We start from the raw sequence: 15944 nt of genomic DNA on the forward strand, positions 1-15944 counted from the left end.
GGTAACTTCGCCATAAAAGTAGCATAGACTATCCTATGATGTCAGACCTAGTAACATTTTTGCATACATGAAACTTTCAGGTGGCATCTGCATAGAGTGCGTGCTATGTACAATTTTAGTTGGTTGTATTTTATGTGTTAGGGTGCCATAATCAAATATGTTGGCACAACAAACCATAAGTGGGTCATTATATATGTAACTGATATTGTAGATTTGTTCTACTTAAAGATTGCCAGCTCAGTCAGTGCTATTAAAGTAATTTTGATGTCAGAGTGTTTAATTTGCATCTAAACACTTCGCACTTGGAACAGGGAGGAAATCACTTTTGGCAACACGAGGTAATCTTCTTGCTAAGGCTTATCGCAGTACAAAACTGGAAAATCCGTAGGGAGATATACATAAGTCCTCAACTAGTTAGACTGTAGAGAATTGAGATGGAGCCAAAGTATCCCAGATGGTGGCAGCATTACCCTGCTGCTATATCAGTGTCCCTCTGAAACTCTTTTCTGCCACATTGCCCTTAGGCAGTAATTCTCTAAATACACTTGCACATGCAGAGCTATAGGACAGAGTGCTGTATATCCCCCCCAGTGGCAGTATTTGCACATTACACACATTACAAGCAATTTGACTCACGCTGCTACATTTATATCTTCCAATATGAACAGAGATGATGTGACTATTTTGCAACTAATGACCTATTTCAAGCATTCTGCGCAATGGCCTAGAACAAGCACTAATGTAAATTATGCTTAAAGTGTAAGCTGGCATCATTTGGCCAAAGGGGGAACCCATTATTCAGGAAGGACTGGAGGCCTCAGTTTTTTGCGAGTGCACTAACCAACAGTATCATTGCTCTTCATGACTGGCTACATTGATCATACAAACTATGGTGTGATAATTATGGAGCTGATGATAATGATGATGGCTTTGGACAGTGCAGTTAAACATGTGCTCAGGAACTGAAGCTGCAGCTCAGCCTGTTCACAAATTTGGTGCACAGCAGTACACCGTGTTAGGATGGTACTGTATTTAATGACACTTTTTTTTTTAATGCTACCAGCGCCATTTACAAGAAAACTGTGACTATTCTGTTTTTTTTCCCTTTCTTTTTCTCCTTTAGAAGTTAGAATTGAAATATGTGTTTAGCTTTCATATCGAAGCTAACAGATTCATCATTTGAATGATTTTTGCTTTGACTTGATCAGTCGTAGAAAATGCTGTCTGTAGTGCGGAACCATAAGGGGACTGTATTGAGTTCAGTCATCAGCCTCGTCTTTTTAGTTTTGCATCTTAGTCTCTGTCACTTTGTCTGCCTGCTTTTTCTTTGTAAATGGGTAATCCGTTTACAAAGAAAAGCTAGACCCTGAAAATTGGTTAGATTCCAGTGTGTTGCACTTTCCTTGTGAAATATTAAAGCCACAGGATGAAGGGGGAGCTCGACTTATTGGTTTATAAAGCCCACCCATCAGAGCCTCCCCCCCTCCCTCCCGTTGCTTCTTTTTAACTGGAGCCCCAGAGGAGTACTGGTTGAGGGGTGTAACTGTCTGAGGGATAAGCTGTTTTTCTTCTAGGTCTCACTGTTCACAGGGAGTGGAACCCTTCCAGTCAAGTACACCAGGGAGCACGACTTACTACTCTTCGAACTGTACGAAGACTAGAGGGAACCGTTTACTAAAGTTCCGCATTTTTGTATCTGTTTATGGTATTTTGGGTTGCACAAGGGAGACATGAGGTGATGAAAGATTTAGCCTACAGCATGTTCAAATATAAGGAAATTGGAAAGCTTCTCCTTGGCCCTTGTTTCTCCAGCAGTCTTGCTCAGTATTTCGCTCTCTCACCCGTCAATATCTGTTTTGATTTGAAGTAGTGTTGGTTGGAAGAGTTGCTGACCTAAAAAGAAAGCGGTCTATTTGGAGACATGGATAAGTTTGCTATCGTCTTCCTCCACACATGAAGTTATTTCTATATCTTAACCAATCTCTGCTTATGAGTTGCTCTCCTTTTATTTTGTGGCTTTATTATTTTTCTTCAGTCTGCATTCCTTGATTGCATTCTTAGTTTCTCTTTCTGTATCTTTGTAGGTTTCTGTTCCCGTCTTAAATACTAAGTAGCTTAAACAAAATTGACTTCTTACAGAAAAGTTTCACCATTGTTGCTCAGTAAGCAAGAAACTGTTTCAATTCAATTTGAAGTTTGTAGCTAAATCAGTGTAGAGGGGAAAGTGAACTTGACTGCATTTTGGGCGCGTGGCCAAAAGCCCAATTAAGAGCACACAGCTGGAGATTGGGGGGGATATGTGTGTCCGTATGTGTGTGGCATTTTAAATGCGAGCCACTTTGTTGGCTCTGCAAAGTGAAGCAAGATGTGAAAAATTTCAATTTCTCTGTTTATTTTTAAAAACCTCTTGTCACAGACCACAACTCCCAGTCGATTGGCTTTTGCTTCTTGGAAAAACAAAAACCCGCCGGCCAATTGAAGTTCTGAATAATTAAAGTTGTGCGAGGCCTCTCAAATGGCATTAGGCTGCACAATTTAGGAAGCCAGCATGGAATTAATTATGGCGTTTGTAGCCAGCTGCGTGGCTGCTTTTGAAGGAGCTGTTAAACACTGTTATTGTCGCTTCACAAAATGCTCAGATACATTTGTAAGCAGTTGTAATCTGGTCATCAGCTGGTTGCCAATAATACAAGTGCAGTTTTTTTGGAACCGGCACTTAATTTAACAAAGCTAAAAACCATTGCAAGCACATACGGTCCTTTTTCTTTTTTTAATGATCACTTTTGCATAGCTTGTGACAGTTTTGTTGTGTGGGACTGAAAACCCTCCAGTTGGGGCTGTAGTTCTGTGAATTTGCGATGAAGCCAACATGACAGAAGTCAGTTGTTGTAATTTAGTTATTGTTATGGTAATTTTTTTGCCTACTGGTATAGAGCTTTGAATCGACAGGCAGCATAAGAGAAGCATGTTGAACTTAACAAGGGTAGCGACTACAATCAAAACCTTTTCCTGCTTGTTAAATACAATGTGTGTGTGTGTCTCTCTAACCAGTGTGAAATTAATTGCAGCTTGTTAACAAGCTGAGCCAGTGGTGGTTGTCAGAACGGTTTTATGGTGCTCAAAGACCTGCTAATCTTTGTAGGTGCTGTTTGTAACATATAACAATATTTAACTCAAGCTGTTACAGCTTTAATGCACCTGTGTTCTTTAACAGAAATCATTTGAATTTCAAGGTTGGTGAGAAGCCACATATAAAGTAGCGCCGCAGTGGCAAGGTTTCATGCTGCATTGCGCTTTCACCGAAGGGAATCTTTTATAGTTGCCATGGAGTTTTTAGTTTTGGTCTCGCGGTTTGTTAAAATTAGAGAAACTCAACTGCCCCTGCAGTGATGAGCCCACACACTGCGGCTGCATTCAAGTTCTCATAGAATAGAGGGCTTGTCAATAGGCAAAATATCTCTCGCATAGTTTTCCACATATTTAAAATTGCATCACAAAGCTCATATAGAGAAAAGTTAGCAATGTTATTTCTTGCATATACATTTAGCACCATACAGATTTTACAACTTTAAGAGTGGTCAACATTTTGAAATGTGTTTTTTGTGGGTGTTAATTTTTTGGTTTTTCAGTCCAGAGCAGGCCAGACTGTGTGACTTGGAGGACCAGTCAAAGGCCTCTAAGAAGGGTTTGTGGAGCGAGGGTGGTGGCGCGCAGACTATCCGCAACATCAAGTACACCATAGAGAATCCCCGCAACTTTGTCGACTCCTTGCACCAGAAACCTATCAATGGTAAGGAATATTAGATGGACTTTTACCTCACTCTTGAAAAATGAATGTTTGGCCTATGAAGAAAAACAATACATGAAAATGTAACAAGAGATTACATACATAACCTCTGTTTGTTTATTTGGATCATGGGCCTCATGAGCTCTACATGTTGAAGTTGTACTAAATAACTTTCTTAGAGCAGGAAAGTTTGGGCAGTGCTGTTTTTTTCCTTTAATATTGTGATCTGTAAGATTCTTCAGAAAAACTGATCTTATTTAAAATTAAGACTGTTAGATCATATCTTTATAAGGCAGCAGAAATCAGTTGATCTGGGCTTGGATGTTTTGTCCTGAATATCCACTTCATGGCATGTAAGGGCACACACTGTCTCGCTCTTCACCAGCTCATTCCTTTGGCCCTCATCTCGACCTACTCGAGCTGTAATGTGCCACTCTATTTCGAGAAGAGTGCCGGTAACAGTGGTTAAGCTCATTTCGCCACCCTTCTGCAGAATAGAAAAATGAACAAGGGGCACTTTTTCTTTCTTTCATTTCTTATTCTTGCCATTTATGAGAATTTCAGGGCTATTTTAAAATTGGAGGCAGCAATCCAGTTGAAGTATTCTACACATAGAAAATAGCTGTTTAAAAATGGGTATGCCAGTTTCTCTCATCTGTTCCCATTGACATGCATATAACACCTGTACATTCACATCTATAGACAGAAACCTTTCAGACGCTAAGTGAGCCCATCGCAGAAGATTATTTAGGTGTGAAATTCCTTTTTTTAACAGTTACCTAAAAACCTGTCAAGATTAAATGCCCCTGCATTGAAGTCTGTTGTAATGCATATAAATTGGTTTCTTTTTTTCCCCCCACACAAAGAATTATGAAAGAAGTATGTACTGGGAAATTATGAAGCATGCATTCAAGCTGACCACAGTCAAAGTGCTTTATTCATGTAGTGTCAGTTCAACAACAAAAGTGATCTCAAGGGAGTTTAAATTATAAGGTAAAGACACCAATTATCAGACAGTCCCCCATGAAGTGACATGTGGTGACAGTCGAAAAGAAGAACTCTTAACAAGGAAGAGCAGACAGACAGAACAGGCTCTCGTTTTTTTGCAAATACTTGAAATAAAGAGGATTAAAAAACAGACTATGAGAGACAGTGGATTAAAGCTGGTTAATTGTAACTTTAGAATTATTATTATTATTATCATCGTTATTATTTCAAGCAGTTTTATATTCTTGATTATTTACATGACTCGTCATTAGCTTATCATACATTTATTAAACAAAAGTGTGTTTTATAAGATTATTTGTTGGCATTTTTGCCTTTGTTGGATAGTGAAACAGTGAAGATAGACAGGAAGGTGAGGAAAGAGGGGTGCAAGACATGCAGCAAAGGGCCACGGGTGGGACTCAAACCTGGGCCGCTGCTCTCTGAGCTAAATGGGCACCTAACAAAAGTGTCTTTTAAAGGGTTTAGTTCATTCATACACAATTCAGAGAAAAGGTAAATAATACATAACACACAATTTTAAAAAAAGCTAATTAATTGCACTATTACCACACTATGGTGTGAAGGAGAGGTGAATGAGACGTCTCTCTGCAGCCTGAACTTACAGCGCTTTCTAAATTCAAGATTGTTCAGAGTCACCTGACCTAGCCCCTAACTTCAAGTTTTATAAAAGAAAAAAGTTTTAAGGTTAGTGCGTCTGTCTCCTGAGCTCACATGAGAAGCTGTTTCCAAAGGTTAGGTTTGTGATGAGAAAAGCTCTTAATTTAACATTAGAAGAGATGGTAATATGGGAGAAATGTGATCTCCTTTTCTTTTCCCGGTTAGTACTTTTTGTACAGCATGTTGAGTCAACTAAAGATTTTTAGGACAGCCAGATGACTGGGAATTACAGCAGTGAAAATAAGTAATGACAGAGTAGTTTTTCAGCGTCCCTCCGAAACAGGATGTTCCTCATTTTGACAGCATTGCACAGATGAAAGAAGGTATTTCTAGTGATTTGTTAAATGTGTGTGTCAGGGAACATATGCTGGTCAAACTTGACTCTTTTTTTTCTAATTATATTTTTTGCAAAATCATTCGAAGCAGCGGTTTATGAACACGATGTTACTTTTAAGGGTGTGAAAAGTATTCCAGTTCATTTTAACCAACATGAGCTCAAACTGATCACAGCCTTTTGATGTCACGAAGAAGGAAGCGTTCTTCCTTTAAATCTAGAGTAGTGGGTTTTGGATGAAATGTGACTTTGATGTGGAGTTCAGGCTGTGACTTTCTCCTCTCAGAGGACAACTCTTCAGTCACACTGTTCATTAAATCATTGGGTTGTGTTTTCCTGGTTCCTGTTTTGAGTTCAATAACAATCACTCAGTGAGCTTTCTGAAAGCAATTGGATTGCACCCTGGATCACTAATAATTCACTCCTAGATTTCCATCTTTTAAACTCTACATTTTCCTAAGCCAGCAGTTGCATGATTTAGTTTTGTGTAGTCGACAACAGTTACATTTAACTTTAAGAACTTGAGGTATTTAAGCACATCATAATTTGACACACAATCTTTCCTCCCTCGAATGATTTTACATTATGTTGTCTTTTCTCCCTTTAGCCATCATCGAGCATGTGCGGGATGGAAGCGTTGTTCGTGCCTTGCTGCTCCCAGACTACTATCTGGTCACTGTTATGCTGTCTGGTATTAAGGTAACCACCACTTATTTGCTGCACATACAGTTACATGTTACATAGTGTGGTTTTATTTGCTTTTTTTTCTGCAATTTAAACAATTAAGTCTCTGCAGTTTCTGCTAGGAGATTGAAGTAACAACATGTAGTTAAATAACAGCCACCCAGCTATTTTTTTTGGTGGTATTTTTACATAAGTAATGTCTCTTTCTGTCACTTCCTTTAGTCTGTTTATTCTAGCAGTGGTGTTCTTGCACATTTGCCCATCAGTCTCTTTCATCAAGTCCAGCTTTGCCAATGGATCACTTAAGATAAATAATGTTTTTCATCCCCCACTTGAAGACATTTCATTCATTTCAAGGTGTTCTTTGCCTCATTGTTCAAAGACTTGTCTGCTTGTCTCGCCCATGGTGAATATATTTGTCTGGTATTTTGCCACGCTTCAGACATGATTAGAGATAACATGCACATTAAGGTGACAACAATTAAGAAGACTGCAGGCACAGTGAAAAGAGTTTCTTGCAAAGTGTATTTAATCAGTTATACATTTTAATGCACAAATACTTGGAAAACATACACTGATTAGTGCATGGGTAATCTATATTTCTTTTTCCGTTTCTCTTCCTCTCAGTGTCCCACATTCAAGAGGGAAGGAGATGGTACAGAAACGCCAGAGCCATTCGCAGCAGAGGCCAGATTCTTCACTGAATCCCGTCTTCTTCAGCGAGACGTTCAAATCATCCTGGAGAGCTGCCCCAACCAGATCATACTGGGCACAATCCTTCACCCGGTAAAACACCAGAATCAGTACCTAGTGGTGACATTGTTACTTCTTGGCTTTTCGTTTTATTCCTTTTGGGGTTTTTTTTTTGACCGTGCTCATTTGATTTTGTCTCAGAATGGTAACATCACAGAACTCCTGCTGAAAGAAGGGTTTGCACGCTGTGTGGACTGGTCCATGGCTGTTTACACCCAGGGAGCTGAAAAACTCAGAGCTGCTGAACGGTACGCAACAGAAAATACATTTTGACACAAGCCAAATTCGATTTAATCAGCTGTTTTTAGTGTTTTCCAGCCAACTGGATATTTCTAGTCACTTGATTAAACCATATCTCCTGATGTCTGACTAATGATGAGTATTTTATATTTTTATTTTAAATGTTATTTGTCGTTGTCTTTCCAGATCTGCTAAAGAGCGCAAGGTTCGGATCTGGAAAGACTATGTGGCGCCGACAGCCAACTTGGATCAGAAGGACAGGCAATTTGTAGCTAAGGTGAGGACTTAAAGTGGTAATTTGTAGTCTTATTAAGAAGGGGCTTGTTATGAGGATCAATTTGCTTCATCGGGGGGGGAGAGAGAGCATGTGTAGAGCGTAAATCTTTGTGCATGACATGAAGGCATTGTTAAGTATGTGTAAGACTTGAATTTGGTTGTAAAAGGAAGCGAGAAAGGCAGCTTCACTTGGATTCACAAGTTGATGCCTTCTGCTGCATTTCCAATTTTCTCTCGGTAACGCAGCGAAAGCACGAGCACTCTGATGCTTGTAATGAATTATCTCTTCCTGACACTTCTTGCTTTCACGTTTACACACCCCAATGAATATATAGGGAGAAAAGATCCCCTCAGTAAAGGTACAAGGAATGCTTAACAGCAACCTTGAAGCAATCCCCAGGCAAATTAGTGCCAAATTGCTGGTGTGTGCTGTAGCAGCGGCACAGAACGACCCCAAAAGCCAACAACTAGAGATATTAGCTTTGGAGGTTATTGGCCCGGCCCTCGGGAGAAAAGAAACATCCATAATATCAAGTACAGTGGGGGTGCAGTCCATCCTAAATGTCAGCACATTCAAACCAAATAAGATTGACTCCTTGATACATTTGGTAATATAGCTTAACCTTGTTGTCACAATGAGATAACACATTACAGGGCACTTTAATGCAGTAAAGCAACTCTAGCCTTAAAACGTCAGCTTTAAATGTGGCCCCCTCTGAGCATTTTGGCTAGTTGCCCCCATACCTTCCCCTTAGTAAATATATATATTTTTCTCTCTGGAAACGCTTAATAAAAAGAAAAAAGTTGAGCCTTTTGGAAGTTTGTCTTTTGTCTGCATTTGCTCCCTCCAGACCCCAAACTTTTAAGACCCTGAAAAATTCATAGCTGGCCTAAGGGTTACATAAAAGGTGTTGCTTTGGCAATCTGCTTACAGGATGAATTTGATAAACTGCACAAGCATATAGAAGGCACCAAAAGAAAACTATGAGCATGTATATTTTTTTTTCCTGAGTCAGAGGGAAGAGGATCGAGAGAGGATAAAACATTTATATTATCGGCGCGAGCTGCGTTTAGATCTCTCTGAACCCCCTCAGTAAAAGAGGGTTGAATGTGGGCAGTGTGCAAGTGAGGGAACATTTGGTGGTGAGCTCAGGGGAGTGTATGAAAAGCAGGCACAAAGAATATGAAAAAGTGAGAGGTAGAGGGTTAAAGAAGACACTGAAAGTGTAGGTTTGTGTGGATGTGTATAGGATGAAAAGGAAAGGAGTAGTCAGTCTTTTTTATTTTTATTTATTTATTTATTTTGGCCTTCTGCAGTGCACTGCTCATGCCCCCAGTTAAACTTTGATGCACTTTTGAATTTTTTCTCAGGATGTTTCTTTGTCCTTTACTTACCTTGCAGCTTAAGCGTGCTCAGTGTCAGCTGCTGCTACGTTAGCCAGTTTATTTGGGGATTAGTTTAGATATCGTACTTTGTGGATGTTGTGACTCGTCTGGGTGATCTCCTTTAAAGTGCAACTGCTTTCTATAACTTAAATGCTGTCTGTTATAGCTTGCAAAGTAATTCCAGCGAGTGATAAGCCTCGCAGGTTTTTAGACCATGCAGGTCTAAAAATGTTCCCTTAAAAATTGATTTGATGGAAAGTGTCTTGTTGACCCTGCAGCTAGTTGAACTGTTTTAAAGCTATGTACATACCGGACAGCCTAAAGTTACGCCGGCCTGTCACTGCCCTTCTACACTCGTCCCTGTTACTTTTGTCGGCACCTAATGCTGCAGTGCAGCCACTCTCACAAGGACACTTTTATCCATCAATCCCATCATCATACACTCCTCCCCTCTCCTCATCCACTCTGCTTTTCACTTCTTATTACCTGAGTGATGGATAGAGTGGAGAGACGCAGCGGGTCCAATCCCCACAAGTCAATCCTGCTGACGCATCTTCCTTTTTGACTGTCTCGACTCTTTCTCCCCCTCCTCTGCTGGGACTAAAGAATAGGAATGTAGGCCATGTCCCAAAAGTACCCCCTTTCTCCCCCAGGTAACCACTGACTTGCAAGGTGATAGACAAAGGGTGACGTACTGTAAAGCCCTTTGCCAAGCTCATCAGCGGCTTGTCAGGAACACTGCTGGTGATGAGCTCATCCAAATCCATAAGAATCACATATGTATAAAGTACCTGGATTTACTGCTCTCCAGCTGGGAGTTTTAGTAGTTGCATAAAGATTTTCTGATCAGTGTTGGGAGTAAAAAGGCTTATGGGTGTGCTGTTAAATGTAATGAGGCATAGGTGCAAAATACAATTAGTAATACTGTGTGTAAGACAGAAAGGTAACATGTGCATTGCCTTTAAACCAAGTTAGACAAACTGGGCTTAATGTCTGACAGCTTCTTAAAATAACAAAACAAAATGACACATTTGGAGAGAAAGGCTTGCAGGTTAAACTCTAAAGTTGAGCAGCAGTAAAGTAAAAAAACAAAAAGTTTTAAAGTTATTCAGGCTAGAGCAGGGGTGAGCAATCTCAGTCCACGAGGGCCGGTGTCCCTGCAGGTTTTAGATGTGTCCTCGAACCAACACAGCTGATTTAAATGGCTAAATTAGCTCCTCAACATGTCTTGAAGTTCTCCAGAGGCCTGGTAACAAACTAATCATGTGATTCAGGTGTGTTGACCCAAGGTGAGATCTAAAACCTGCAGGGACACCGGCCCTCGTGGACTGAGATTGCCCACCCCTGGGTTAGAGTCCCTCTAAAGCAGGGGTTGGGAACTCCAGGCCTTGAGAGCTGATGTCCTGCAGGTTTTAGATCTCACCCTGGGTCAACACACCTGAATCAAATGATTAGTTCATTACTGGGCCTCTGGAGAACTTCAAGACATGTTGAGGAGGTAATTTAGCCACTTAAATCAGCTGTTTTGGATGAAGAACACATCCAAGGACACCGGCACTCGAGGCCTGGAGTTCCCTACCCCTGCTGTTTAGTGTTTTTGTTTAACAGCATTGTGCAAATTAAGTGCTTGTCATACCCATGTGATATGCTTGTTATCCCTATATGCAGCTTTGATGGCATTTAAATCTGTATGTTAAACCATGGCATTTAGATCACATCAAATCCACTGGTGTCCACATGGAACACAATGCATTGGTGTTGCTTTTGCAGAAGGCGATGTGACGCGAGTAATGACCAAGCCCACATGTGGCCATGTGGTTAAAACCAACTGAATAAATGTGAGAGTCAACCAGCACTTTCCCCGATAGTAGCCAAGATTCTCCTTGCGCTATGACTGATCTTGACCACTGCAGATGTCATGTCATTACTAGGCAGAGGGTGGCAGTAGATCCCCACCGTTCGAGTAGCAGAAGAGACCAGTGAGTCATGCTGCCAGCCTGTTTGTCTCTTCTGCCTGCTCGCTCAACCCTCGTGGCAGCTAACTTTCCAAAGAGTTTTTGCTCTATTTTTCGATCTAGTCTCCATCTTTTCCTCTGTCTCTGTTCCTGTGATATTTGCTGTGAGATTACACTCTATCTCCGTGGCTCGCTCCAGCTTTCTGTTCGTCTATCTTGGTGTGTGTTGATCTGTCCTCCTTCGCCTCGCTCCTCTCGCCTCCTCCAGCTGATAATTAGCCAGTAAATGCTGAGCCATTTTTATTCTGCTCCCGCCACGTTCTCTCTCTTGCACTTTATTTACTTGGGCAGGCCACAAAATGACCTTGTTACAGTGTGAATGCATGTAGGCTGGTATGTGTGCACGCGTCTATGTGCACGCACGCGTCCCCTCGCTCTTACTCATTACACCTCTCCCCTTCTCCGTCTCTCTCCCTCCTGCTCCCTAAGTCTCTGTATCTCTCCCACTCAGCTCAGTGATTAGTGTATGATGTATTTTGGCTGCTTTTGCAGGCAGCCTATTTAGCATGTGGGCTGGTCTAATTTCTGTTCTCTGGTGGCAAAATGCAATGGCAGTCTGATTTGTTTTCATGGAATAATGAATCTCCCAATGAGCCTAATATACCTGGATTTGCGTCTGCAGTATCGACATAAAGTTTCAACGTTTTCTCAATTTTTGGTTGGTTTGTTTTTCTACCACAGCTGCAGCCACACAAACACCCACGCAGTCCAAATTGTGGTTGATACATCGCTCAGACCTGCATCTCTCATTTTGAGGACTTTTGTGCCCGGCCTACATATGAACTCCACTTTGAGTGATGATGAGGCCATTTAATGCATGTGTGGGTGGCTACATGTGTAGGGCGATTGATTTCTCAGTCTGTTGCAAGTGGCCTACTTAAAGGCTCCGAGTTTGGATGCCTTCTCCGTCTAAATCACATTATACCCTCAATCTGTCTTCCAACTAAAGTGAGCACATTGGACGGCACATATATAGACTGTGCTGTGTTAGAAATATTTGCTTCACCCTTCATTTTTAATGACTTGACACGAGTACACATTTCTCTGAGATTCATAATTTATCATCTATGTCAGTAGATTTCAGATTTCCCTCTGAAGTTCTGAGTGCTTTTGTGATGTTCTGTCATTGGGAAGAAATGCTGTAGTTCTAAGCTATCACTTTTGAACATTCACACATACTTCTGAACTGTACTTCCCTAAACTCCCATTGGAACAGAGAGAAATAACATTTAAATGCCAGACATAAATTAGTCTGTGTATTTAGTTACACTTCTAAAGGTCTCCAGAACAAAATGCTGCCAGCAAGTAGTCGAGTAGACAACTGTGTAATGCTCTGCCAGTCTATCTTAAACACGATGTTTGTGTTTTAGAGCTTTTTTTTCCTCACGCACTCTTGTCTCCCTCCTCTACCCTCCCTTCTTGCATGCTGTCAATCCCCCAGATTGCAGAACGTCCTCGCCCTGTCCTCCAAACCTAGCTGGCCTACTGGGATGCCGTAGCTTGCTAACTTACTCATTCACTCAAGGATCGCTCTTTCTTACCTCACTCTTGTTGCCTCCTGTTCATGACAGCACACAGTGTGCTCTGTCACTCTCTTTCTGCCTTTGAACAGATCTCTTCCTCTCCATTTATCCTTTACCTGCTCCTTCACTTCCCATCTTTCTGTCAGTCTATCTGCTTACTCACTCAACAAAATGCGATGCCATTCTTTTTCTTACTCCAGCACCCCCACTGCCCTGCACGTGGGTTTGTAATTACCCCAAGGTTTTAAGTTTTTGGACCCTTAAATTGATTTCTAATTGAGTTTCATGTTCTTGTTTTTGTGCTGTATGCTCACCTAATCACATTCCCGAAGTAAATTTTTTTGGGGGGCTGTTTTTATTTTAACCATTCCCGCTCCTCTGTTCTTCTATTCCTTGTAGGTGATGCAGGTGGTCAACGCTGACGCCATGGTGGTCAAGCTCAACTCTGGCGAATACAAGACCATCCACCTGTCCAGCATTCGGCCCCCAAGGAATGAGGGAGAGGTACAAAAAAACTCTATCTGCTTTTAAATGTTTTCACAGCTTTGCTTGCAATGAGGAGCTACTTGAAATTGAAGGAGTGAGTGAATGTAGTTGGATGAGTGAGAGCTTTGTGGTCAGCCAGCATCTGGTGTCAAGGTATTTTCCACCTAAGCTTAGTTACTTAAACAAAAGCTGCACAACTATAAATATCTCTCCGCCTCTTTGTGTTCTCGTGGCCTCTCTTCTTTCCTTGCACGTCAGTCTAAATTCTTTCCAAAAGACTGTGGATTTAAGTCTGACCACTTGGTGGCGCCCCTGCAGTTGGGGCATAAGCAGATACAGTGAAACAGTAGTACACACCCAGTGGTTGCAGCACTGCAGAGAGTGAGGCAGATCGATTTTTTTTTTTTTTTTTTCCTTTTCCCCCTTCCACACTCGCTTTCCTCAAAATCACTTCAAGATTGAAAACACACAAGTACATGCTAACACACGTATACTTGGCGACACCTGGGAAAAATACTAATTGATACGATATATGGTGTCCTTAAAAGACGAAACAAAACAAAGACTGCAGTGACCCGGAGTCTGTTGTGCTCGATGTCTCTCATTCCTTACCTCCTGAGCACTCATCAGGGAAATTAGTGTTGGAGATGAAATCTTTTGCATTACTGTGCAACAAAAACATGCATTGCTTATATTTCCAGGTGACTGACGTGCATTTATTTTTGAGAAGGAACCAATCAAAGCATTTTTTGACTGCACTTACTTATCACAGGTTTGTTGGGTCCTTGAATTATTTTCATTTTCTAAATATAGAGATACCTGAAACTATCCCTTCCGTTTATAAGATTTTAGTGTCGTGGCAGAGTGCATATTTGAAATAAAAACCCTTTTTCCACACTCAAGGATGTTTGACCATCGTGCTTTCAGTCAGCACACCGTTTCGTGTCATATCTTTTTATATAAGCTTGTATTACATTTTCCTCCTCTAAAGGTACGAGGCAAAGGGGGTGTGGCGCTTTTGTCTAGGCAGCGGTTGTAAAAGTCAGCTTACAGACTATCTGCAATAACCCTTCTTTTGTTTTTCTTCTGTTTTGGTTGTTTTGGTTTTTATTGACTCCCTCTTTGTGCATTCTGTCTTTTTTATGGTGTGCGCTTTCCTGTCTTTTCCCTTTTTATTGTCTTCTAAGTTTGGTTTTTATTCTCTGTCCTCGTCCTATTCTCGCATCTCTCTCTCTCTCTCTCTCTCTCTCTCCCCCCTCCCCCCACGGCATTGTTGGTGCCTCCCATCATTAAGACACTAGTACTTTGTGTCTTCCCTCCCTCCGGTCTTCCTTCTGCTCTCTTCTCCCTCTTCTCCACAGTCACTTTCTGCTGTCCTTTCCCTCCGGGTGTGCTCAGTGTGGTCAGATTGTTGACCTGTGCCGTTGCCCTTCGTGTGTATTTATTCTCCTTAGTTATCTGTGGTTGTAACAAGCTTGTGGGCAAAAGCATCTCCATTTTGTCTCTCTCCTCTTCTCTCGTTTCCTGCATTACACAGCATTTGCTCCTAACTTTTCTCAGTGTCTCTCTTTACTCTTGTCTGTCGCTCTTTTTTTCCTCTCTTTTTTTGCCTGCACCAGATGCTTCAACAGTATGTGTTTTGTGCTTCATTACACTGTCGTATGTTACAGGGAGCCTGGGAGAGCGAGCCCAGATGTGAATGTTTGTGTGCATTGTATTGGTGTTACATCGGCACAGTGCTGTATTGCTTTTATCGCACTTCATGCATGTTAAATTGTGTGGCCGTGTGTCAGATTATTGTGCAAATACCCATATTCATCAAAATTTGTTTGGTTTGGATCTTGCCTCACTGAGCTGCTAGACTGAAATTTGTAGCAGGCTGGATAAAATTTGACTGAGTATAATGTACTAGCTCAGAGTACTTGTTATTACCCATTAGATCGTTGACTCCTGTTGTTTATAGAAGGATTATATAATAACACAATAATTACACTTAAACTTAGTCTTCCTAATCGAAACAATAAAGTAAGTACTACCTAAAAATTCCCTTCCATGTTAAAAACATGGAGATTTCTTTATTGAATTGTATATGTCAGAGTTGTTTTGTCACACACGAAGCCCTCTATGTGGAAACGTCGGACCATATTCTCAGTTTTGATGTTGTTGCATGTAAACTGCTGCTATGTTTTAGTTTTAAATGAGGGTAGTTGGCGGTGCTGCTGCTGGTGTCATTTGTTAGGTTGTTATTTCTGTCTGTGAGCTAAAGAGCTGCCTGCATGTCTCTAATGCTGTTGACTTAGCTTTGAATGTTGTCGCTATGGCAGCAATACAGAGTTTTGATAGGTTTGCTGAGACTTTGATGAGCCCTTTGACTTTAAGGTAGACTATAGCAAGTAAGGGAAAAAAAATGACTGTGCATGCAATAGGGAATTTTATGTCCTGTCTCATTTGCAAACTGGCCCCTGTGTCTGACCACTAAATTAGGCAAGTAAGCTGTTATCTTAAGTGAGCAGGAGAACTTAATTTCATGCCCTGTCCACACACCTTTACAGACGCAGATGTAGCAGTTCCCCTTCAGTTATTAGAAGCAATTCTGGACATTGTAATTTTACATTCATTACTGTTGCTTGAATGATTTAGAAAGCCCCAAAAATATTGTTTGACACCTCAGAATACCGCTGCTCGTCTGTATTCATGTTGTAAAGAAGCTCATAGCTAAAAGTTGCCAGGAGGATGGATCCACACTGAAAAAGCCTAATTTTGTCAAACTCTTACCTGTGGAGGTGATTCTTAGC

At 41.1% G+C, this 15944-nt stretch overlaps 1 protein-coding gene across 1 annotated transcript in view; it reads left to right on the top strand.

Moving 5' to 3' along the window:
- Nucleotides 1-15944, top strand: part of snd1 (staphylococcal nuclease and tudor domain containing 1) — a 178541-nt gene that overhangs the window by 5279 nt on the left and 157318 nt on the right. The window contains exons 5-10 of the mRNA XM_006780760.3: nucleotides 3630-3790; nucleotides 6394-6485; nucleotides 7098-7256; nucleotides 7365-7471; nucleotides 7650-7740; nucleotides 13063-13167. Of these exons, the coding sequence (XP_006780823.1) occupies nucleotides 3630-3790; nucleotides 6394-6485; nucleotides 7098-7256; nucleotides 7365-7471; nucleotides 7650-7740; nucleotides 13063-13167 (715 nt within the window). The remainder of the gene's footprint in view (nucleotides 1-3629; nucleotides 3791-6393; nucleotides 6486-7097; nucleotides 7257-7364; nucleotides 7472-7649; nucleotides 7741-13062; nucleotides 13168-15944) is intronic.

This window comes from Neolamprologus brichardi, chromosome 17, assembly GCF_056152115.1.
Source record: "Neolamprologus brichardi isolate AB-2024 chromosome 17, ASM5615211v1, whole genome shotgun sequence".
Lineage (NCBI taxonomy): Eukaryota > Metazoa > Chordata > Actinopteri > Cichliformes > Cichlidae > Neolamprologus > Neolamprologus brichardi.